Source organism: Orbicella faveolata, unplaced genomic scaffold, assembly GCF_042242905.1.
Source record: "Orbicella faveolata isolate gen_17 unplaced genomic scaffold, um_ofav_v1 contig_35, whole genome shotgun sequence".
Lineage (NCBI taxonomy): Eukaryota > Metazoa > Cnidaria > Anthozoa > Scleractinia > Merulinidae > Orbicella > Orbicella faveolata.
This window is the reverse complement of record NW_028301564.1, coordinates 23961498-23984811: the sequence shown is the minus strand read 5'-3', so window position 1 is coordinate 23984811 and position 23314 is coordinate 23961498. Positions and strand designations below refer to the sequence as shown.

The following is a 23314-nucleotide window of genomic DNA, read 5'->3' as shown; positions in this document are numbered from 1 at the left end:
TCGTCCTATGCCCCCGATGGAACAACGTGGAGTAGACCAGCTTCGATGGCATCTGCATATCTTTAGACTAACTACGGCAGCTCGACTCTTATCATGTCTTAACTTACTTGTGCATTCTTGTCCATTCTCTGGTGATCCACTCCATCCTGTGAAACAGTTGCAGGCGGAGATAGATGAGCTGCCTTTATTCGTGTGACCAGAGTTATCAGGGCAAGCTGTACACTCGTCTGCATAGCCAAGGAAATCCTTGTAAGTTGATTCCGGACATTCTACGAAACAAAAGCAAACAAATTTAAAATTACCTAATATAACTGAGAGATTCAAAAGTATTTTGTTCACATATTATTAAATACATCATTATCAAATCTATCTTGAATGCATGAGGCGGCGTCGCTGTTAGCATGATAACAGTGAGAACTGGGCATCTAGCTAGAAATTCTAAAAGATTTGCATACAAGAAAATTGACAAGCGCATCGATCGCGACAAGCGCATACATCGACCTACTAAAATATTAACAATTGTGTTATTAAACAATTAGCTCTTAGGATAAAAACTAGAGATAAAAAAACGACGTTTCGATCTCGCTGAGATTATTTTCAAGTTTAAAAAAGTAAAGTGATTAAAGTTTTGCGTATATGAGTAACATTAAGAAATGAGAATTTGAAAAGTGGTAAAAATATGTAAATATACACTGAACGTTACAAAACGTAAGTGATAAAAGGTAAAATTAGTCCATGGGACTATGCCAAAAAGATATAATAAGTGTGAAATATAAAATACTCTTCTCTATGAAAATAACTTTGCCCAGATGGAGTCAGACTGCTTGGTCAGAGTTGACTTTAGGACGTACAAAAAGCATCTCATAAATTAAGCAGTTAAATTTGCTCTGGCGTTTCCGTAAGGTCTTAAATCAAAGATCTATGTCACTTGGGTACCTCCCACGTTAATCTACAATTGAAACATATTTTGCAACAATATGTTTTATCCAAGAAAGTAAGCAAAGTAAGTTCTTTCTCACCGTTACATTCACCCACATATCCAGACCCTGCATATCCCTTCGGACATGCGCACTTGTAGTCCCCGTACACCAATCCACAGGCGCAAGTGGCGAGGGGGTCACAGTTGTTGTTACATTTATCAGCGGTCACAGATTCTATTTGCCACACCTCCTCATAAGGATCTTAAAAAGAACGAAAAAGACTTGTTTATACCTGTGACGTGTTACTTTTATTCTACACTACCTGTCATGAAATTTTACTAGGTTTGTCTTGATTTCTATTGGAGATGGCATCGAAAATGGGGGTAGGCTGTCTTTCAGCCAGAAACATAGGAGCGAATGTCTGTGTGTCACCGTTGATAATCGTGTTCAAGGTCACGTGACAGTCCCAGGGGAGTGTGGAAAATGACCTGATAGGTTGATCGATCTTTTGTGGCTTAATGTGGTGCAACCTTTGTATGTTGTTGAACTCAGCGATTTACGTTTTGTCAGTCGTGCTGACAAATCTCGAGAGTTGGCCCTGGAGGCCACAAATTAAGTCTGTCACATTTTGTGAGTGAGATTTAAATCAGTAAAATTTTGAGATTTAAAAGCCCTAAAAGCAATGGAAGTCATCAGCAATTTTATGGTAACAAAACTTTTCCGCGAGCTCGAGTGGTCTGGTTCTAACTTTCAAAGGTCGTCAGCTGTCATGCAGAGATCACGTGCCAGGAGAAAATTCTTTGTTGACGTTGCTTTTTCACTACAGTGGAACCTCGATTTAACGAACCTCTATTTAACGAAGTCCTCGATATAACGAACGATATTCTATGTCCCGGCCAAAGTTACAGTAAAATGTATGGAATAGAACCTCGATATAACGACCCTCGATATAACGAATTCTTCGATATAACGAACATAATCCGGAAGCCCAAACGTAAAATCTACCTCGATATAACGAATTACAATGTCAACACGCGACAGAAGATAAACGCTGAACAGATCAACAGTCAAAAAATCCGTGTAATCCCTATGGTAAAGAGACAGCAATCTTTCAGTCAACGGCTTATTATATGTCATAGACATTGGCACTATAGTATTTCGACATCAATTAACTTCTGCTCTATCTTCTTTGAAATCCGGAAATGTTGGGTAGTGCAACATAACAACACTAAAGCCCGTTTCCTTGTTTATATAGACAATTTTCTGTATAACCTCTATGTTGCAACATTTTTAAATCGCTACTCTGAAAGTGTCGTTTTCTTGTAAACAAAAGCTGCGCGTCTGCTCAAAAGTGAAAATAATTGATACTGAAAGCCACCATGCTTAATGAATTGCATCTCAAAACGCAGCACTTCTGGATGACGAAAATTGCTTTGAATTGCGTGACAGAAGTCACCTGTGTTACAAATCAATCATTAACTATGACCTCGATATAACGAACATTTTGATCGTTTCCCCTCAAATTCGTTATATCGAGGTTTTCGATATAACGAACCCTCGATTTAACGAACAAATTTGGCCGGTCCCCAGCGACTTCGTTAAATCGAGGTTCCACTGTAATAATTTAACGAAGGCACATGCTGTCAACTTGCCCTGTGTCCGCCCAGCGATACTGTTCACGGTCTGCGAAAAACAAATCCGTTCACTTGGCCTAAAGTATACTTTATTCGACTATGCGATTCTTTAACCGTTAGGAAGTTCCTTTGCAACCGGCTAAATGGTGTTAAATGCCTGGTTGTTTCCCCGAAGATATTAACAGGAGAAACGTCAATTGCCATTGCCACTCCCTTTTTTTCTCTAGGATGGCCTGCTCTTAACTGCCTCTTGTTATTCATTTGTTTAAAATAATTTTATAGTGTTCTTAGCACTCTTTTAAAAAAAAGAAAGTGCAACATTTTATCCCTCGATCTCGTCTCGGAAACAAGAAGATCTTTCAGATCTTATAACCGCGCTTTTAAAATTTAAATGTTTTCTTAGCACCACAGTCGCAATGCAGTACACATTCCAAAGCAGTCCTTGATGATTCATTGACTACTGTAGACACCACATCACTTGATCAACGCAAACTGCATTATTGCACCATCAGTCGTAGCCGCTGTGAAATCTCCGATGACGTAATTCCGGCACATGTCATAATATGGGATCATGAGTGACCCGTTTTTTGTTTCGTGCTCTTTTGGAGCCCGCCGAGGTCATTTTTTCGTCTAAATAACCTGAGAAAAGTGCGAGAAAGATGTTCCTATTCAATTTTCAGCTCTCAGGCAATAATCCTGGACTTTTTTTTAGCGAAACGTCGGTTCGTGTTATGTTCGTGTGTTTCAGTTGCTATGGGCGACTGTCGCTTCCTTTGTTGACTCAAGCAATGAAGCGAGGTGACAAAAAAAAATCTAATTATATTTAGTTCTGGTTTTGTTCGATTTCGTTGAAATTTTAATATGATGAAGCTGGATTGTTAAGGAATAGATTTTACTACTGTCGATATGAGGTAGCTATTAACGCTAAAGTGATATATCGCTTCGAAGTCAGGGTTTTGAAGAGATTTTTTTGCAACGTGTGGGTTCGGCGTGATTTTGTAATCGGAGGTTTTTGTTGACCGAAAGAAAAAAATATCCGTAAAAGGTCATTTCGTCGACGATTCAAACGAATATAAATATGTATATGTTCCGAGGTAAATTTCTGGTGAAAAAATATAATTTTTGACGAGCGCTGGGTTTTTAATTTTTTCCCGCGAAAGTCAGTATCGGAAATGAGATTTATTAATGTTTCAACAGCTTTTGGCGAGTAAACATATCAGGTTGCGTGACTCAAAATTTGGCCGAGTGGAAGCTTGGGTCTGGTCGCCGACAAATCTAAAAAACAAAAAAAATAAACCACGGGTAAACCATGAACCGCGCTCGGCCCATGGCCGCGCGGTTAAAAAATAACGGGTAGAACATGAACCGCGCTCGGCTCATGGCCGCGCGGTTAAAAAGCAAAACAATCTGTTTCCCTTGCGATCATTACGTAATGAACTATCTTTAATTCCGTGGAGTTGGTGCGCACTAATATACAAGTAAAATGTAAAGGACAATCACTTTCAGTTAGAAACGTTTTATTCTTAAATGTTGCGAAGTATTGAGCATGAACACTCCTTTGAAAAAATGAAAATGGAACAGTGATTGGGCCTTACGGTATGCCTTTCGACAAAACACTTTAAGCATAAAGCTAAACACACCTTGGAAATTACATCACTGACTCCTCCTCCACGAAAACAACTAACATGTACGCAACGTACGTACGCTCAAACATAAATATATTTGAATCTAATCATTTTTTCCTTCTGAAATCAACAACTTCTGAAGATTGTGTTACCGTTTTCGTGTGTTTTATGGATTAACTAACCAGACCACAATTGTCCCGTGAAGAAATGTTCTTTTTGTACTTTAACGACTAAAACAGGAAACCGAAACTGAAGAGAAAAGAAAAGCGACTGAACTCTTCAGAAATATCAAGTAATACACAATGAAACTAGAGACGGTTTCTGATTCCATTGGGTGCTCTTGCAAAAGAAAAACAGTTTCGATTATCAGTTTTCTTTGTAATTAAAAAACGGAAAAAGTTCATTAAAGAAAAATTTAGTCACATACCTCCTCTGAGATAGGTTGCAAGCTCAGCAAACTCGTCGAAGTCTTGCAAAAGAAATGCGTGCTTGTCTGGATCCTCAACAAGAGATTCAAGGTTTGCGTAGTCAATGTTACCAACACCTATGGCAAAAATCTCCACATGACCCGATATGAGGTTTTGTGCTCGTGAAACGGGGCTCGAGTCGCCGTAAGGTGTGTTCCATTTGCCATCAGTGAGAAGGATAACGACAGTTTTAATCGTAGTCAGCGGCGTTCTTTTCAATCCGTTATTCAGGCAAACCTCCCAGGCCAATTGAAAAGCGTCCCTCATGTTCGTGGCCCAACCGTTGATACTTTGGGACATCGTCTTGAATTGTTCGTTAAATGTACACTTGTTCTTGGAAGTATCGGGGTTGGAAATTTGAGTGATGAATTGGCTCGCCGTGCTTCCAAACGGTATCACCTCGACACGGGTTGCTTGCATGTCCACGCTGATCTCATTTAGCAAGTTGGTGACGAATGTTATTTCTTCATCGTAGTCGCTAGACGATAAACTGCCAGAGGTGTCCACTAAAAACACAAGATCGGAGACGGAATTATCGAAAGAAAGCACTTCGTTTCTCAGCGCCAGGAGCTCTTCTTTTGAGACATCTAGCCAGTCCTGTCCTGTGATGAGTTGAACATTTACCAGAATAAAAACGACAATGGGGAGGAAAACTCTTATCTCCTCCATAGTTTAAGCAGTGATCGCATAACAGTAAGAGTTATCTTCAGTTGTGAGAGTTTGTTGTCCAGGCACAGCTGTGTGTAATTGTCACAGCGATCCTTTAGGCAGCTGAGTAATTCTGTCCTGAGTGAAACTATACGTTTTCACGACTGTTATATTTATTTTTATGATGACATAGAATATCATAACGTATTTTTTGAGGAATATGTGGAAAGGCACTTAGAACCATCTAATTCGTCGATTTAGTGCAAGGACGCATCTAAAGAGTTTTTGACGATAACGACTGTTTTGCTTACTTCTTAGGTGAAGAGAAGTTGATTTAAAATGAGTGAATGCCGATTGAACATAACGCATAGGTAAACATTGGACAGCTTAACAAACAAGGAAACATTTTTTCCCAACGTTTGCTACCAACGAGTAGGTTTTGTTTTTCTTTCACTGGATAATTACGTTTACATGCATAATATTAAAGGGGCAGTATCACGAGAGGTCTTCTAAGTTTTTGTGTAAACCATGCTAGAATGATAAAGGTGCACTCACTGATCAACAAAATAACCTTTAAACGACAAAAAGGCATTTAAATTTAATCTCTAAGAGATTAATGACTTTTAGTGATTTTTCTCCAAGTAACATTGTCAAACTTGAAAACTTCGGCCCGACGTTTTCAAGTTTTACACCACTTCTTTCCTACTCATCCGTAGCCACAACAGTTATAAACAACTTTCGTGGCCAGCACGGTGCACTTTAGCAAGGTTAGGCAACTACTAGTAAATTTACAATTTATACCAACAACTTCATTGGATTTTCAAGTAGCGCCAAATCTTGGTGAGACTGCCCCTTTAACATCATGATCTCAGGTATCCAGAACTGATTGCCATTCGAATGTAAAATTAGCTCCTGTGTGGTCTTGCGAGAGACTGCAGCCATAAAGAAGCTAGAACGAACCTGACACATGGATTTCCTCGCTCAGATGAACCACCTTTTTAGGTAAGGAGACGATCTCTATATCGTAAGCCCTTTGTAGTCGATTACATTTTATTAATTTGTAAACAAGCCAGCGAGCGAAGGAAGCTGGCCAACATTCCGTACTCTGCGTAGCATTTGAGTGATGATTTAGCGATTCCCAGTCCTTGTTTTCCACACCTTAAGTTCCCACTAACTAACAGCCCCGGAAACGGAGATAAGTAACAAGTGCATCAAAAAGCATTCGTTTTGCTACTATAGCTCATAGCAGATAAAGCACAATTTTAAATGAAGATCCCTTCATTGCTTTCGAGATAACATATCTTCTTTAACTTGAAGATAACAGCGAAGCAACGATACTTAACCTCGAACACTTCAAACAGTTTTGTTTGACGAACTGACGACAGGCACATTTAGGAACTTACTCGTATTTGATTTCTATCCTAAAATAATGCTGTCTCTTTTAATTCTTGGCGAAGAATAAATTATCACTTGGTGGCTTACAGTTTAACCTCAAAAAATTTTCATTTTTCCCCTTCAAGTCAAAGACCTTTAAATTCTGTAGCCATTGTAAAATAACTCTCATGAGATCATCTGTTTAAAGCGTTGAACAAACGGTGTAAAATGATGTTTGGTCGTAACTGCTGCTAGTTCTACGTCGACGAAGACCTTTGAATACTCGCTAACTTCTCCGTGAGTTCGTTTCTCCACTTTCCTCTGGTTTCTGTATAAAATTCAAACTTTTAGCGGCTGTATATTGCCCAGAGATAAACATAAAAGAGTACTGATTTCCAAGTAGAGTCAAAATGGATTCCAAAGCGGAAATTACCACTTGTCGCTTTTAGTAAATATTTATGTCATATACAAAAAAATTATATCGTTTCCTGTGGGAAGACGCACTGTAGTTATCGGCATGTGGTTCTTGCACTACGGCACGATGCTTTTCGTGAAAAGTTCACTCGTTTCGCGTTTCGCGATTCACGCTTCTCGTTTCAGTCCTACACTGCATAAAATCGTCTGTATAAGGAGCCTTCCTCAGGTCGTACACAGTCAGTATATCTATTGGTATAAGACAAATACAAGGATGCGGCAGGATGTATAAGGTCCGTATAATGATCAGTATATTTCAGGGCTGGCCAAGAAAAATACCAGGATCTTATACACTTGTGGCAGGATTCCTTATATGTCATTATACATGTCAGTATACATCATGTATATACTGTGTGAAACAGAAGGTATACTGGCAGTTGCGGCAGGATTCCTTCTTTGTCAGATCAAATGTCAGTATACAGTACGTATACTGGGAGAATCAAGGGGTATCTGAACGTGGCATGGACGGGATGTGTACTGATTTCGTATATCTTATGGACAATGACCCCTGGTTTTTAGCTACAATGAAATTTGTTTTCGGGATTTCTAGTGGCAGGTTTTATGGGTATTCATTTTCAAATCTTAGCTTAGAAATTGATTCGTAAACAAACACCATTTACTTGTGTTCCTCTGTGCTGTTTATTTAACATTTGCAAATAAAAATCTACTTGATTATTATGTTCATGATGTCCTGAATGTGGTCGAAGCTATTTAGTGCTTCTTAGTCTACATGGAGTTAGAACTGTAATTGTGATAAGTAACAAAACAACTATTTTACACATAAAGTAAAATGTCTTCCAATGACGTTTCGGGTACACGTCGAAATAAGTTAAAGCAATATAATTTAGTAAACTTCATCAAAATTTAAATCTGCATCATCTACACTCTGATCACTTTCATGATCTTCGTCATCACATGCTTCGTTGTCATTTCTGTCAAAGGAAAAAAAAACAAGTCAGCTTTAGTTCTATGACGTAGAGAATAAGGTTTAAGTAAGTGAAAAACAAAAAAACAGGAGTGGAAATTCTTAAGAGCTGCCCTCTGTAATTTTCAACTATGGCCATTTGGACCAGAAAAAAATCAAATTCCTCAAACTTTCTCAGATGAATGGTCTAGATAAGTGATTCACAAAAATATAACTTTCAGTTCAATTCGATTCGTATTTTAGCGCTGGGGCCACCATCTTGGTTTTGCCCCTCTAAGAGGGCTTTCAGCGGCCATTTTAGGGCACATTTTTAACAATTTGCCGTACAAAGAAAACAATCTAAATCCGGGTAAAAACCCTTTATTCAAGACAAGCAAATATTTCTTGTTACATTGAGAGGCTGTTTTGGCAATTTGATCATCACCTGATTTTTCTACAGAATTTTAAATTTCTTCCCTTTCGGACTACTCATGAAGCGCCATAAAAAAGGCGAAGTTTAAAGGAAAATATCGCCAAAAGTACATCACTTGAGATCCCAAAACTACCCTCCACTTAAAGAGCAATGTCTCACCTGTAAAAACATGTAATAAAATTTTGGGGCAGCTAAAACTGTAAAATGTTAGAAGAAGAAGTTTCAGCTGTGCTTTTGCCAACAAAGACCGCCGTCCTAATTAGCATAATAACGTGAAAATAACGATGCAAAGAGAAAATAATGATATATTCCCCTTATCTCACGACATGTCGACAGCTGGATGTTCCACGATGCCTCATGTTATATTTCCAGTATGTTTCAGCCACATTTTCGGTGATTAGTGTGCGAAATCACTCTCAGACATCGCCACGGTTAAGCAGATTACAACTCTCTGAAGCCCGCTTCATAACGTCTATCAATATTTGTCTTTCGCCTCATAAGCCGCCGTTTACAAGAAGTTTAACAATTTGCTGAGATCCTAACTGACCCAGAAGCCTGTTAGCAACCTTTAAAATCTTCCTTTTAATCGAGGATTCTCATCAAGAACTCGTTTAAGCTCAGTTCTATTTTGATCTGTTATGCACCCGCCATTATTCCACAGATTGCGTTACATTTGACAAATGCGGATTCCAACGGGTAGGGGTAGGGTGGGTAGGAAGTGAAAATGTAACCGACATTAAGCCATTTTACGCATTTCTGTGGCTAACCTAGTTACTGGCTTTCCCAGAATGATTTGAACATGAGCTTCTGCTTGCAGGTATTTTCTAGGTTATTTTTGCAGGAGAGGTGGGGGAAGTGGGGGGGGGGGGGGGTCGTGTATTAAAAAAAAAAAAAAGGAAAGAAAAAAAAGAAAACGATAGACAGTAGCAGGTCAAAAGATTATGATCTGTGTATCTTGATCAGCTTTATCAGTTCATCAGTGAGGCCCTATTAGGGGTTTTCAGGATACTGGATATTTGGGTAAAACGTTAATAGGATGCAAGAAATTTAGGGGAAATATTAATGGGGTAGAGCATGTTAAGATCAGATAAAACAGGACATTAATTGAGTAGGAAATCGTTGAGCTGGATTTAACAGGATGCAAGATATTAAGGACAAAAATTAACAGGATAAGGGATACACCGACACCCCCCCTCCCACTATGGGGCCTCAACAATGGTCTGCTATTTAGGATAAAATAAATGTATGTCGACTGCTATAAGCATTTATTCTGGACTCTTAGTACTTATATCACGGTGGAATATGAAAGTTTTGTATCAGATTTTAGGGGTTTTAAGGTTAGGTAACGCAGCTCCTTGTTAGTAATTTCGAAGCCCACACTTGTTACACTGAATAGATAGATAAAGACGGGGCTGGAGAAGTAAACAGAGAATGAAATGTGTCCCGAATTCTGTACCGTTTAACACGAATTTCTTACATGGCAACCTTTTTGTCTGCAAAGAGATCGAGGCGCAACATTCCACACTATATTTGTAAACAACTATCCTAATCCCATTGACAGCCATTAGTTTTTGACGAGAGTTTTTATTTATTACAAATAGAATACGGATAGAACTCCAATAAAAAGCCTCTTCCTTGTTTTTTTTTTTTTTTGTTGTTGTTCAGCATTATACTTGTCTTTCGCTGCCCGAAATGCCATCAAATGCTGCGAAAGGCAACAGACTGACAAGCAGTGCGCAAGAAAAGTTTTTGTCGGGTCAGGAAACGGCCATAAAAGTCGAAGCAATTACTGTAGCACAAAAGATGAGGCGCTCAAAAGGTGAGGCCAGAATTAGGCGGTTCACCTGTGATGAGTTCCTGACTCCTTGCCACGTTTAATCCTTCCTCTCGAGAATGGCTTCAAAGCTTAGAAACAGACAGGAGAAGGTCCTCCAAGAAGACACAACAACCGCTGAGAATCAAGCTGTAGATATTTTTGACAAGTGTCAGTTAACTCATCCAATTGCTTATGACTTATTCAACTTGTGTGCCTTAAACGCATTTATAATGTCTTTAAAGAGCTAAGCGTCAACATTAGTGCTTCGCTTGATAAATGCGGGTATTTTAAAGCGCCTTGTATAGGGTTGAAAACTAGTCTTGTGCAGACATGCAGCTGTGCTCCATCACAGAACTGAACGACATTAGCGGCTGTGGGGTGCCTCAGGCTCATAACGAATGGTGCCTACAAAATTCAAACGTGTTTCCGCCAGATTAAGAAAACGTGGAAAAAGTAGATCTTAGCCAGAGTTTTTAGAATCCACAAAGAAAACTGAGGGTAGTCATTAATTTTTCCGAGATAATTAGTTACTGCTGACGGTAACATTTTTCTGAAAAAAAGGTAAAGATATTTCTTCACAGATTCTCCTAAGGTTCGCCTTTACATGCAGAAAACTAAACATATCAAAAAAACATCTTTAAACTGCGTGATAAGTGGTAACATAAAAACCACTTTTGATATGTATTTAATAACAGAATCGTCGCAACAGTACTCCTCTGGCTTAGCCAAAATACAGTCTACATAACTTTTCTTCACAGCCAAAAACTAATGCATTGTCGAATAGGCATGCCACTTCCAATTCATACCATAAAATGTAGCTGTAATCACCCCTTTGTTCAAAGTTAAATGAGTTGTTTCATCCTTTCCAAAACTTTGTCGGTGTCCGTTACATTTTTTTCCTGTTACTTTCCAAGTAAGTTGAACATTGACGTCTCTCGCAGTTGTTTTGCGCGCGCATTAGGCCATCTACAGTTGAAATTCAGTATGATTTTTTCTACGGATACGATAAAAGGTAGTTTTTCAGCTGGAAGCCGTTCACAGTTAGTGCTTAGCGATATGCTGCTTTTCTGGTAATCCCGGTTTTAGTACAGGCTCGTAATTTTAGTGCGAAATTTGTATCGGCCACAATAGAATTTTTTTTTAAGTCGCACACTTGGTAGGGTAGTTAATTACGTCGCTAGTTCCAACCCAAGCGCGCGCCTGGCGTTCAAACCATGCCTAAAAAAGAAGGCACCGTCCTTAACTGCCCTTCAGTAATTTTCTGAGCATTTTCTTTTCTGATGGAAAAGTGACACGGCTAAGAAAATGTAAGAAGTTTCAATAAAACGTCGCTTATCATTACTTCCTGCGCACTATTCGTCAGTCTCTTGTCTTTTGCAAAATTTGATGGCACTTCCGGCAGCAAAAGACACAACTGTCCCGCTTTATCTGATCTAAACATGCTCTACCGCATTAATATTTCCCCTAAATTTCTTGCATCCTGTTAATTTTTTACCCAAATATCCAGTATCCTGAAAACCCCTAATAGGGCCTCACTGATGATCTGATAAAGCTGATCAAGATACACAGATCATAATCCTTTGACTTGATACTGTCTTTTTTTCTTTTTTTCTTTTTTTTTTAATACACGACCCCCCCCCCCCCCCCCCCCCACTTCCCCCACCTCTCCTGCAAAAATAACCTAGAAAATACCTGCAAGCAGAAGCTCATGTTCAAATCATTCTGGGAAAGCCAGTAACTGGTTTAGCCACAGAAATGCGTAAAATGGCTTTAATGTCGGTTACATTTTCACTCCCTACCCACCCTACCCCTACCCGTTGGAATCCGCATTTGTCAAATGTAACGCAATCTGTGGAATAATGGCGGGTGCATAACAGATCAAAATAGAACTGAGCTTAAATGAGTTCTTGATGAGAATCCTCGATTAAGAGGAGGATTTTAAAGGCTGCTAACAGACTTCTGGGTCAGTTAGGATCTCAGCAAATTGTTAAACTTCTTGTAAACGGCGGCTTATGAGGCGAAAGACAAATAATATTGATAGACGTTATGAAGCGGGCTTCGGAGAGTTGAAATCTGCTTAACCGTGGCGATGTCTGAGAGTGATTTCGTACACTAATCACCGAAAATGTGGCTGAAACATACTGGAAATATAACATGAGGCATCGTGGAACATCCAGTTGTCGACATGTCGCGAGGTCAGTGGAATATATCATTATTTTCTCTGTGCATCGTTATTTTCACGTTATTATGCTAATTAGGACGGCGGTCTTTGTTGGCAAAAGCACAGCTGAAACTTCTTCTTCTAACATTTTACAGTTTTAGCTGCCCCAAAATTTTATTGCATATTTTTACAGGTGAGACATTGCTCTTTAAGTGGAGGGTAGTTTTGGGATCTCAAGTGATGTACTTTTGGCGATATTTTCCTTTAAACTTCGCCTTTTTTATGGCGCTTCATGAGTAGTCCGAAACGGAAGAAATTTAAAACTCTGTAGAAAAATCAGGTGATGATCAAATTGCCAAAACAGCCTCTCAATGTAACAAGAAATATTTGCTTGTCTTGAATAAAGGGTTTTTACCCGGATTTAGATTGTTTTCTTTGTACGGCAAATTGTTAAAAATGTGCCCTAAAATGGCCGCTGAAAGCCCTCTTAGAGGGGCAAAACCAAGATGGTGGCCCCAGCGCTAAAATACGAATCGAATTGAACTGAAAGTTATATTTTTGTGAATCACTTATCTAGACCATTCATCTGAGAAAGTTTGAGGAATTTGATTTTTTCTGGTCCAAATGGCCATAGTTGAAAATTACAGAGGGCGCCTCTTAATATTGGTTTAAATCCTACATTGACAACATATACCCTCCTTCTCAGCTTTTAACCTTTCAGCTCTCTCTGCTAAAAGTTGAGCCCTTGGCCACCATGGTACATTTTTGTGCTTTTTAACCATATCTTCATAATTTTCCTCGGCTCTTTCTTCATACTGATGTGCCTTATAACCAAGCCACAGAAAAGCACTGGTGTAGAATACATGCAGTTGCAAAATTTGTAGGTTAGATTCATGTACAACAATGTACATTTAATGAATCCTGAACCCATTGTCTACCATCACACATGATCCACTTTAAGGTTTGAAGGATGAGGCCCTATATGTATGGTGACACATTTCAAATGAAACTTAACGTAGCATCACTAAAAGCACCTTAACTTAAGCTTAAATACAGAAATCCTCCGCAGTGGATGTGTAAGAACATAGACAAAACTAGTATGTCATTGCCTTTGCATGTATGTATTTCGTGACTAGTTTGGAACGTTTGGCTCTGGTAAATGCACTCTTAACTCTGCAGTTTACATCACAATTGTTGTGTCCTGAACTAGTCGGTGCTAAGAAAGAATTCAACTGGATTGAACCAAACAACAACGATAACTTTTTCCGCCATGACAGCTCGTGCACGACACTACAACCGAGAGGATCTGGGTTCTAATACATTACACCGGGAGGGGATCTGGATCCTAATACACAACAACAATCTGAGCTATATTTCAGCTTACAAGTATCGACCATGCCCAATGTACAGGGTAAGCAAGCTTAATACAACTTAGCTCACACTGTACAAGTGTCGTTCAAAATGCAATAAAAATAATACCTTTACTTACTTCTAAAAGCTGGATAACCTCGCACCAGATTAGAGCAACACGATGCAAACAATCCGGCCCCTCCAAACCATAGTATTGTCCTTATTATTGTCCTAACAGCTAAGGAGAAAGACGACCAGTCTTGGGGAAAGTGTACACAAAAATCCAATATGGCGGCTTGTGTATGGGCTTACCAGCCAAGCTTCTCGAAGTGAGCCGATTACTTCTTCATGTAAGCCTTGTGACAAAAGCCTCAACCCAACTTAGGAAGTAAGACTTGCATAAGATGTCTTAGATAAAAGTTCGAGGGGAAAGATAGAAAGGTACATAGGCCCTGGATTAAAAAATGTGTAAAAAAAATAAATAAATACACGGAAATATGAAATAGCGTAACTGGTAGAATTTTCAGGTCACACTTCGTATTTTCTTTGTTGCAAAGATGGAGGGCACGAGCATCTCGTTTTCACGGCAGGGTGCATTACCTGAAACATCTTCTTAAACCTAAACTAGCAACATGTGTGGCTAATGCCCCATCGGTATTCCAAACAAATGCACATCACTTGAACTAGCACCAGCAGGTCACCTGCCCTAGTTTATTTTGAAAGCAGTCATTTTTAAAATGGTCCATGGTCCAATCTACAACTTTTTCTTCTTCCTCTTTGTGGAGTGATATTAACATTCCTGTGCGTCAAAAGCTCAGCTAACGATTCTGATAGTTTTCCTATTGTGATCAACACGTGGTCTGGAAGCTATAAAGGAGCCACAGACAAAGGTGATATAACGACTGATTTAAATTTACACATTAGTTTGTTTGATTCGGCTGAATCAAGTGACAACAGAGGAAATAATGACGCCTCTAACATTACATTTATTTAAAAACATCCGTCGACAGCTCGGACTTCTGACAAGTTGTGACATTGCGTGGTGACAATATTTCTGATAGGTGCGTCATTACCGCAATACGCGAATATTAAAGTGATATTGTAAAATTATTTGATAGTACACGAAAGGAATAGATCTATTGAAAAGGTATCATTCAGGTCACATGATCATGGATGTTCTAAAACCTCCAGTATAGAATGTACACTCTGTAATTTTATATGGAATATTAAGCAATTTTTGATGATACAGGATGGCACCAGTAGATTACATCACTTTTTTGTAAAAAGCAAATGTTCGTTTCCCAAGTGAAGCTCGATACAATATTTGCGTCTGATCTTTATTAGCATCCACAAAGGCGAGCCCGGTTTCAGCTCGCCACTGTAAACGCCCTGTACATGAAGATTGGCCCTGCCAATACTGTGTCAATTCTGTTAGTTAAAAGTTACCACAGGAATTACATTTTATGACAACTGTTATTGCATTAACGAAGGGTAAAACAATACAAAACGTTATTGAAATTCATGGCAGTTCACACCTGTTTAAAGTTTGATAGGCTCAGTCGGTTATCTCTAGCAAAAATTGTTTAACTTTCACAATTTGAAGCATTTCATTCTTTTTTTGATTTCGTCGTTTCCAGTGTACACCAAAAGCTCTGGTAACTATTCTGATTTCTTTCCTGGTGTGATCAACACATGGGCTGGAAACCATGAAGTGGCCACAGGCAAAGGTGATGAAGTGACCGCCGTTTATTCTGCTTGCCTGAGTGTGAAATTATTCATAAGCTTGTGATATTAGGAAATTATTATACCCGCTTTAAGTTATCTATATTTAAGAGTGTTTAAGAAGTGGCTTGCAAATTGAAATAAGTGCAACATGTCCCATCCGGCCAGTGCAAGGGACTTTTAACAAACCTTTCTGAGGCATCTCACATTTATTCACTTAGTTAACATTTTATTTTCATTCATTTTGTATGTTATTTTACGTTAATTAATGTAAGAAATCAATATGGCTTTTCAAGAAAAAGATCAAAACCCACTTTTCTTCTTTGGGCTCCCACACGGCAGTCATGTAAACCCGCTTTTCGGTATCGTAGTAGTCGATTTTATCGACTTATATTTTAGTATGTTTTTTTATACTCTGTAACTGAATTAATACACAGAGTATGCTATGCACCCAAAATCTAACAGTATCGTTCAGGCTATGTTACGAGACAGAATCAGTTTGCTTTCATATTTCAAACCTATTATGTTTTAGTCTTTTAAGTAAGTCAACTTGATATAACTTGCACAACGTTTTCCAAAGGTTTATCAATGCTTCCACGCCGATCTTTCGCATGTATCTACCACTGGGAAGCTATAGAAACGCTTGTGATGTATTCGGCCCTTCGTGTACAAACTGTGCGACTCAAATACTGATATCTGATTATACTGTGGCTCATGCTATGGCTATTACATGTATCTGCTTTCTTGCTTAGAAATTATAATTTATATCTTTCCTACCTATCACTGTGTTGAACATTAGCATGGGAAGTACTCGCAAAGGGAGGACCATCTCTAGATGCCATAGAGGAAGGAGTTACAGCGTGTGAGCTGAACCAGTGCGGCACTCACAGAGTGACTGTGGGCTATGGTGGAAGGTATTGTACACGGTAACTGCGTCAAGTCCAGTTGCAATGCCATCTATATATAACCTTCCCCTATTAGTAGGTTGCCTTGCGACAAGAAAAAAAATCTAAGTGCCCTATAGTTAAGAGCTAAAATTAAATTTTCTTTACAGCACATCCAAAGACATGCAGTGTAACCTACATATTCTCGTTCACATCGTCTTTGAATCTTATTCTACCATACGTCTTCCTAAAAACTGATCCATTCAAAATCTTTGTTTTTCAGTCCTAATGAAGCTGGAAAGACAACATTAGATGCTTTAATAATTGATGGGTAAGGCAACTTTTGAAACGGCCGAAATTCTGATAGATACTCTTCAAAACATTTTACTTTTTCTTGTTATCCAGATGCGATTATACATGTTGTATTCGTTTAGAGATTAACACTTCCTGCTCGTAAATAAATTTCTCTTCTAAAAATAGTCATAGTTTTCAAACGGACTAGCCTCTACTGGCAGTCATTGTAAAAAATTATATTATTGTCAATACGTTCTTGTAGTTTTCACCCCCTGCTTCGTCGAAATTTTGCTCGCCCTTCAATTAACGCGCGGTTAGAATGCCGAAAAGCTCTTTGTACGGAATGCTTGCTGCCCGGGCTAGAATTGTTGATGAGTTTGAAAATTTAAGTAAACGAGTACTGATTGTCCTCGTCATACTAGTGTCGTAATTTTTGCAGTGCAACACACGCTGCTGGGGAAGTGGGCTGTTTGAAGCGCGTCAAGACGGCAATTTCTGTCGCTCGAGCTGTTCTGGAGAACACCAAGGCTACCCTTCTTGTTGGTGAAGATGGTTAGTAGGATTTACCCAAGTTGTAAAACAATTTATTTTGAGATTAACATTATTCGTGATATTTGAAATGCGAAATGAGAGAGAGAGAGAGTTATCCCAATTATTCTTTGTGTCTGCCTTTCCTTCAAGCAACACAATTTGCCCTCCAGATGGGATTCAGAGAACAAGATCTTCATACTAACGAGTCTGTGTAAGTAGTCACTAAATAATAAAATCAGTGAAGGGCACGGTAATTCAATGAACATGCTTTATTGTTCTGTAAGTCATATTGCATTTGACTGAATATTTGTCCACATTTCTGTCAATCAAAGGAAGATGTGGAAAGAATGGAAGAAAAACAAGTGCCAACCAAACTTTTGGAACGAGGTTTGTCTAGGTACATTGGTAATCTTTGTTTTTATAACCAAGATTTTTCAGTTCTATTATTTTCAAATGCTTTTTTTTTTTTCCTCCATCTATAGAATCCTAACTATCATAATAGTGCTAAACACTATGACCATTAAACAAAGCGACTTGCTTTGAGGAACCGATTTCAGATTTCATGTCCTCACTGTATAGTTATCGGACAATGTTATCCCAGCCCCCCTCCTCCGGGGGGCTACTTCCGGAACAATAAGGTGGGGGGTGTGCGGCACGCTTCCCAAAACCCTTACTCTATTTATGCCAAAATCTGCGATTTCCCTACCCTATTTATGACCCGAAAAAGTAGCTTCTTCCAAAAAACTAGCCCACTTCAAGACTTGAGTGAATAAACAATACCCTACTCACGATCAAAATGGCCAAAATGGATACCCTATTTATGAGCAAAACCGTTGAAAACCGTACCCTTTGTGGCCGCACTTACCTATATAACCCATAAAGGGGAGTACTCACCCCCGGTTCCAGCTAAACACTGACCGTATCCTAATCGGTGTTATCAATGATAGTCCAGCTGTAGATGATTTGGTCTGGGATTTCAACTTCCTGACATCACATTATTTAAAGTTTGGTGGAAATTTCTTTTTCGTTGCCGAATGTATTATGATGTATTTGCAGAATGTTCGACCAGACCCTCGTTCCTCGTGTGGACCGTACAAACCCATCAAAGGCAGAAGGTTAGCCAGCTTCCAGATTTTTAAATCCAAGCCAATCAACCAACCAACCCTTTCATCAATTAATTGATCAATCCCTTTTCTATGGTATATGTGCACTACACTGTAACACGCCACGTGAAACTTTGATGAATGCAAGCTTTAGTTACAACTTGTTATGGTTTTGTTCCACAAGATTTCCCTTCCTTTTTGCAATCAAAAACGTTAGCAACTAATAAGCTTCAACAAAAGTCGACAATATAATTGAAATGGGTAAACGTAAATTGTACAATTTAACAGCTCACCTGTGTTTCATCCTCCAGGAATCTCCAAGACACTACTAAGCAAACTTTGTTGGATGATGTAGATGTCGATAATCATGACACCATAGGTAATGGGTGATGAACGAGCTCATCAAGATAGAACAATGGACTTACTCCTGGCCTGTTTCTCTCACCGAGAAACCGAAACATCTGCGTACACTTGCAGTCGTCGACTTTCGCCCTCCACCAAACATGGCACCCCATAAACAGTTCGCCAAAACTTTAGGTGCCACGAACGTACGCCGCACAACTCAACTCAATTCAGAACACATCTGAATAATTCGCGCTGAGTAATTCGCGCGCAAACACTTACTCCTGTTACCACCATTTATACTGAAGCACTGTGCAATGACAACATTTCTAATGACTTTGGTGACTAAAATTAATGGCAACTGGCTTTTCGTACTGTGACATCATATAATTAACTGATTTTGTCTGTTTTCGACTTGCCTTTAAGCCTGGGATTTCCAAATCATTTCAGAATGTGTCATGATCTAAGCACTGATTTGCTTTTCAGGTATGATAGCAATTGATCAAAATGGGAACATAGCAGCCGGAACCTCGACTAATGGATTGAACCACAAAATCTCTGGGTGAGTTCCACAATAGATGGCTTCTAGCCAGTAGCGTTTGGTTTTGCTTTTCATCCGTTTTGGCATAATTTGTACTCAAAATTTAACATTATTCATAATTATTGATTTAGCTTTATTCCCGACAAGGAGAGGAAGGGGATTGGGCGGGGCGGGGAAGGGAGAGCTGAAGGACCGTAAAGGGATTCAGTTGAGGGAAGTAATCGATCCATTTGTATAGCCTTTGTTGTACGCATGTGCAAATAATAAAATAAAATATGCAGAGACTGAAAATAGATAGACTGAATTTAAATGCAATAGTAACATTTATTGCACTTTTTCAATCAAAACATTTCAGTAGGCTTTTGACATATGATTGCATCTTTTTTCCCATTGGTAGTCGAGTCGGGGACTCTCCCATCCCTGGAGCAGGAGCCTACGTGGATAAGGACGTTGGTGGAGCTGCAGGGACTGGTGACGGGGATGTTATGTTAAAGTTTTTGCCCAGGTACGCCTTGAACGCACGTTATTTACAGGTTTCTGTGGTTGAAAACTCGCCGAGGTACTGAATGAACACATATTACCCCTCCTCATCATAGCGTTCGCTATTTGCCTTGATGTTTCGTCACTAACGTGTCAAATAATCGACCTTTCTTTATAGCCTGAAGTGTAATTTAAGAGGATTTTGTAGCGGAGGGCAATTGGCCATATTCGTATTCTTGACAGTGGACTGGAACTAGCTTTACACTGAGGCTACTGCGGGGAGTCAAGGGATCATAGCCTCTTTGCAGAGTCTTTTCAAATGCAAATTACACGAGCCTCCATTGCAAGCTGTTCCAGCTCAATACCGAGAATACCATTATGGCCTATCGGCTACTTTCGATATACCAAAATTGTAACATGGCTCCGAGGTTTACAGGACAAAATTGCAAATTTGTTGAGTTTCCTGTGTCTCCCAAAGGAGGCTTGTACATAACGAAAGCACCTCCAAATATAGAGGTTTGTCCTGAACGCCATGTAAGAATATTGATATATCGAACGTGGCCTATTGCAAGTGTTACTTTGACACCTTTTCCCTTATCAATAAGACTGCCACTGTATCCACAGGCCAATCAACGTTGAACTTCGTTTTGCGTGGCTATGAAGCGATACGTTGAATTAAAAAGCCTTGCAAAGAGGGCTCTGTGCTAACGTTCAGTCTAACAATTGTAGAACAAGGGAATTACAGAGGTTGAGTCTGATGCAGAATGAATATTGTTTTTTCTAAAGTGATTCTCCTCAGCCTTGGAACTAACTTAGCATTTTAATATATATAGACATTGGCCTATTCGCCCTGTCTGTTAAAACACTACCCTGGCATGAAAAGATGGGCTTTGAGAGGGATGCAACTCACCGGCCCATGAACAAGCTTTGTAGGCAGTGTTTAAACAACTTGCATAAACGTGACAACCTGATATTGTACTTTTGTCTCATAGTTTTCATGCAGTTGAGCTTCTCCGTCAAGGTTACAGCCCAACACGGGCTGCCAGAATGGCTCTTAAGAGAATAGCGCAGTATTATCCAACCTTCAGGGGGGGACTGATAACTGTGACAAAGGATGGCAGACACGGTATTGAAAAAAAGTGTTATAGGGGAACTATCATGAACTTGAATTCGAAAATTAACAAAACAAACTAAATACATATTTCCATTAATAGAAACCAGGAGAGGATTGATCTTCTCTTGTAGAAACCTAAAATTAATGATATAGTTTCATCAAAAACAACAGTTGTGGATGGACATTGATAGTTGTGCATGGACATTGTCATAATTTACCTTATAATCTCAGATTTGAGAAGTTTGAGAGACTTTTAATTTCAGTATCTTTCCTTGTGTCTTGGAAAAATCTATAAGAACTAATCAAAACCTGCTCGCTTTTTAACAACTCATTTCATGTCTTCCCGTTGCCAGCAAAGATTTTGTGTACTTAGAAGAAGGCCTGAATGAGGATCTAATAGCCAATTGAGAATAAACCCACACTTAACAAGTCCAAGATAAAGTTCATGTACATGTTGATGGGGTCTAGGCAAAAGCTGGGTACTTTTAAATAATAGTTATCCGACTCTTACCATCGATGGAAGCTCTATAAAGTAATTTTCTGATATAGATGGAGCGTACATCTTAACGCAATTTCGAAAAAAATTTCATTTGAGGAAGAACACACCATTCTTTCGTTTTGAGACACTTCTGTGCATGCATTCGTAACAAGGTAGTTCTACCCAATTTCGATTATTGCAGTTTTTGGGAACTGCAACAAAACTCTAGCCACTCCCTACCCACCTCCCACCCCTCAACGCTTAAACTGCAAAACGGCTAAAAAACGCTCTGCATGCATTTTGACTTTCTGTTGCTATAATGACAGTACTCGCGATCTCCTTAGTAGAGTCGGCTAACTGCTCAGGTGTCGTTATCAATTAGAACCCTGCTCTATTTTCTGTTTCATCTTAACCCATTGTTTTTATCTCTTCAGGTGCTGCCTGTCATGGCTGGCCGTATTTTCCCTACACTGTTCGCAATCCAAGGACGGGAAAGAACAAAATAGTGTACATCAAGCCTTGCAAATTGATCAATTAACATTTTAGAGGCAGGAATCAGCTTCCCAAACATTTTCCACGTACATCATTTACAGCTATAAACATTCCAGAAATATGACACGAAAAAAAAAAACTTTTATGGAATCTTGCCCTGCAAACACTGCTGGAAGAAAAAAGAACGAAGGGATCGTGTAGAAGCGAAAATCTTGGTAATCAACTGTAACACATCCATATCAAATAATGTAATAACGGCGAGGCGTTAGAGAGGGAAATATTTAAGTCGACTACAACTTGGCAAAACGCTAAGGGTTGCTGTTTAAAGAGAATAAGACGACACTGAAACACTAAAATTAATTTTCTCATTAGCTTTATTGCTGCATTGCTGTGCTAATACTTCATACCAAAGTTAGTAAAACCCTCCTAATCTACGACAATATTGGGAAACCATAGCTTTGTTGCAACCACTATACTTTCAGGCGATTGGCCGGTTCTTCTTCTAGTAGCTAACATAAGGCCAATATTTCTGGTAGGAGCCACTCCATCCTTTATGGAATTGGCTATCTGAGCTACCTCCGTTGGTTGTAAATTGTATCCACAGGTAGAGTTTTCCCGTTGAATAGAAGGAGCCGGTGGGAATGGAGTGTCCACTCCAGCCGCTGGTTAACACAACTTCACCAAATCTATTAAAATCATCATAATAAAAACAGCATTAAAGGGGATGGCACAATGACTTACGGATAGTGCACTGCAATCCTAATCGTGGGGCAGGGTTCGAATTCGAACGTGTTCCAGGGAAGTCAGGGTACATACGTAAGGAATAACTTTCTTAGCTTCTATCGTCATTTCTTCCTCCAAAAGTAGATAAGTACTAGTTGATTACTAGGTCATCCAAGGGGTAGAAACAGCACTTTAATATCCAGTTTGTTTTTTACAGGGTGGATAACGCTATCCAATGGTTAAACCACTTCCCAGGGGGTAGCATAGTTAGTTTTGTTACCGTAAATTGACCTCTCACGCGAAAACGTACACTAATGGGTATCCGTTCGAACGGCTAAAAACCGTTTGTATTGCGATTTGGGGTGGAACACCTGATTAGTATAACTGGTTTGACAAGTTTGTTAACCGAGATTTTTTAAATTGCCTTTTACGCAACGATATTTCGTATTGTTTACTGTAATCACCACTTAGTCCACAAAAGTATACTATAGATCTAGAACTTCTGTGTGGGGTGGCGTTTTTGCTAGGGACACATTGCTGGTAGTGGTTGTGGTGGTGATGGTTTTGGGCCGTGTTTACAGGTAGATAGAGTACCCTAGTGTTAGCGGGTTGCCTTTTTTCATTAACGTGTTTACAAGGCAGCTAGGGTTACCCTAGTACTAGGGTGGTAAGGTAATTCTACCTGTGCCGTGATTTCCTTGTAAATCCGACTATCATTGACCCTGTTGCTAAGGTAAACCTAGCATTAAGGTTAACCTTTCTGCCTGTAAATAGGGCCATTGCGCTATCGTTTTAGATTGCGAG

At 39.2% G+C, this 23314-nt stretch overlaps 3 protein-coding genes across 3 annotated transcripts in view; 1 reads left to right on the top strand and 2 right to left on the bottom strand.

Moving 5' to 3' along the window:
- Positions 1–5376, bottom strand: part of LOC110065408 (sushi, von Willebrand factor type A, EGF and pentraxin domain-containing protein 1-like) — a 42382-nt gene extending 37006 nt beyond the window's left edge. The window contains exons 1-3 of the mRNA XM_089273768.1: positions 4607–5376; positions 1020–1181; positions 108–269 (exon numbers count right to left, since the gene is read on the bottom strand). Of these exons, the coding sequence (XP_089129894.1) occupies positions 108–269; positions 1020–1181; positions 4607–5315 (1033 nt within the window). The 5' untranslated portion in view covers positions 5316–5376. The remainder of the gene's footprint in view (positions 1–107; positions 270–1019; positions 1182–4606) is intronic.
- Positions 5377–14975: 9599 nt separating this feature from the next.
- LOC110065309 (N(4)-(Beta-N-acetylglucosaminyl)-L-asparaginase-like) lies at positions 14976–22472 on the top strand. The gene is made up of 13 exons (XM_089274215.1): positions 14976–14996; positions 15380–15533; positions 16328–16442; positions 16696–16743; positions 17146–17258; positions 17388–17448; positions 17570–17624; positions 18294–18352; positions 18652–18719; positions 19169–19244; positions 19621–19728; positions 20696–20829; positions 21730–22472. The coding sequence occupies exons 1-13, from the start codon at positions 14976–14978 to the stop codon at positions 21831–21833; spliced, it is 1116 nt and encodes a 371-aa protein (XP_089130341.1). The 3' UTR covers positions 21834–22472.
- The window catches only part of LOC149103961 (sushi, von Willebrand factor type A, EGF and pentraxin domain-containing protein 1-like), a 52286-nt gene continuing 51115 nt past the window's right edge, over positions 22144–23314 (bottom strand). The window contains exon 34 of the mRNA XM_089273769.1: positions 22144–22473. Coding sequence (XP_089129895.1) covers positions 22290–22473 — 184 coding nt within the window. The 3' untranslated portion in view covers positions 22144–22289. The remainder of the gene's footprint in view (positions 22474–23314) is intronic.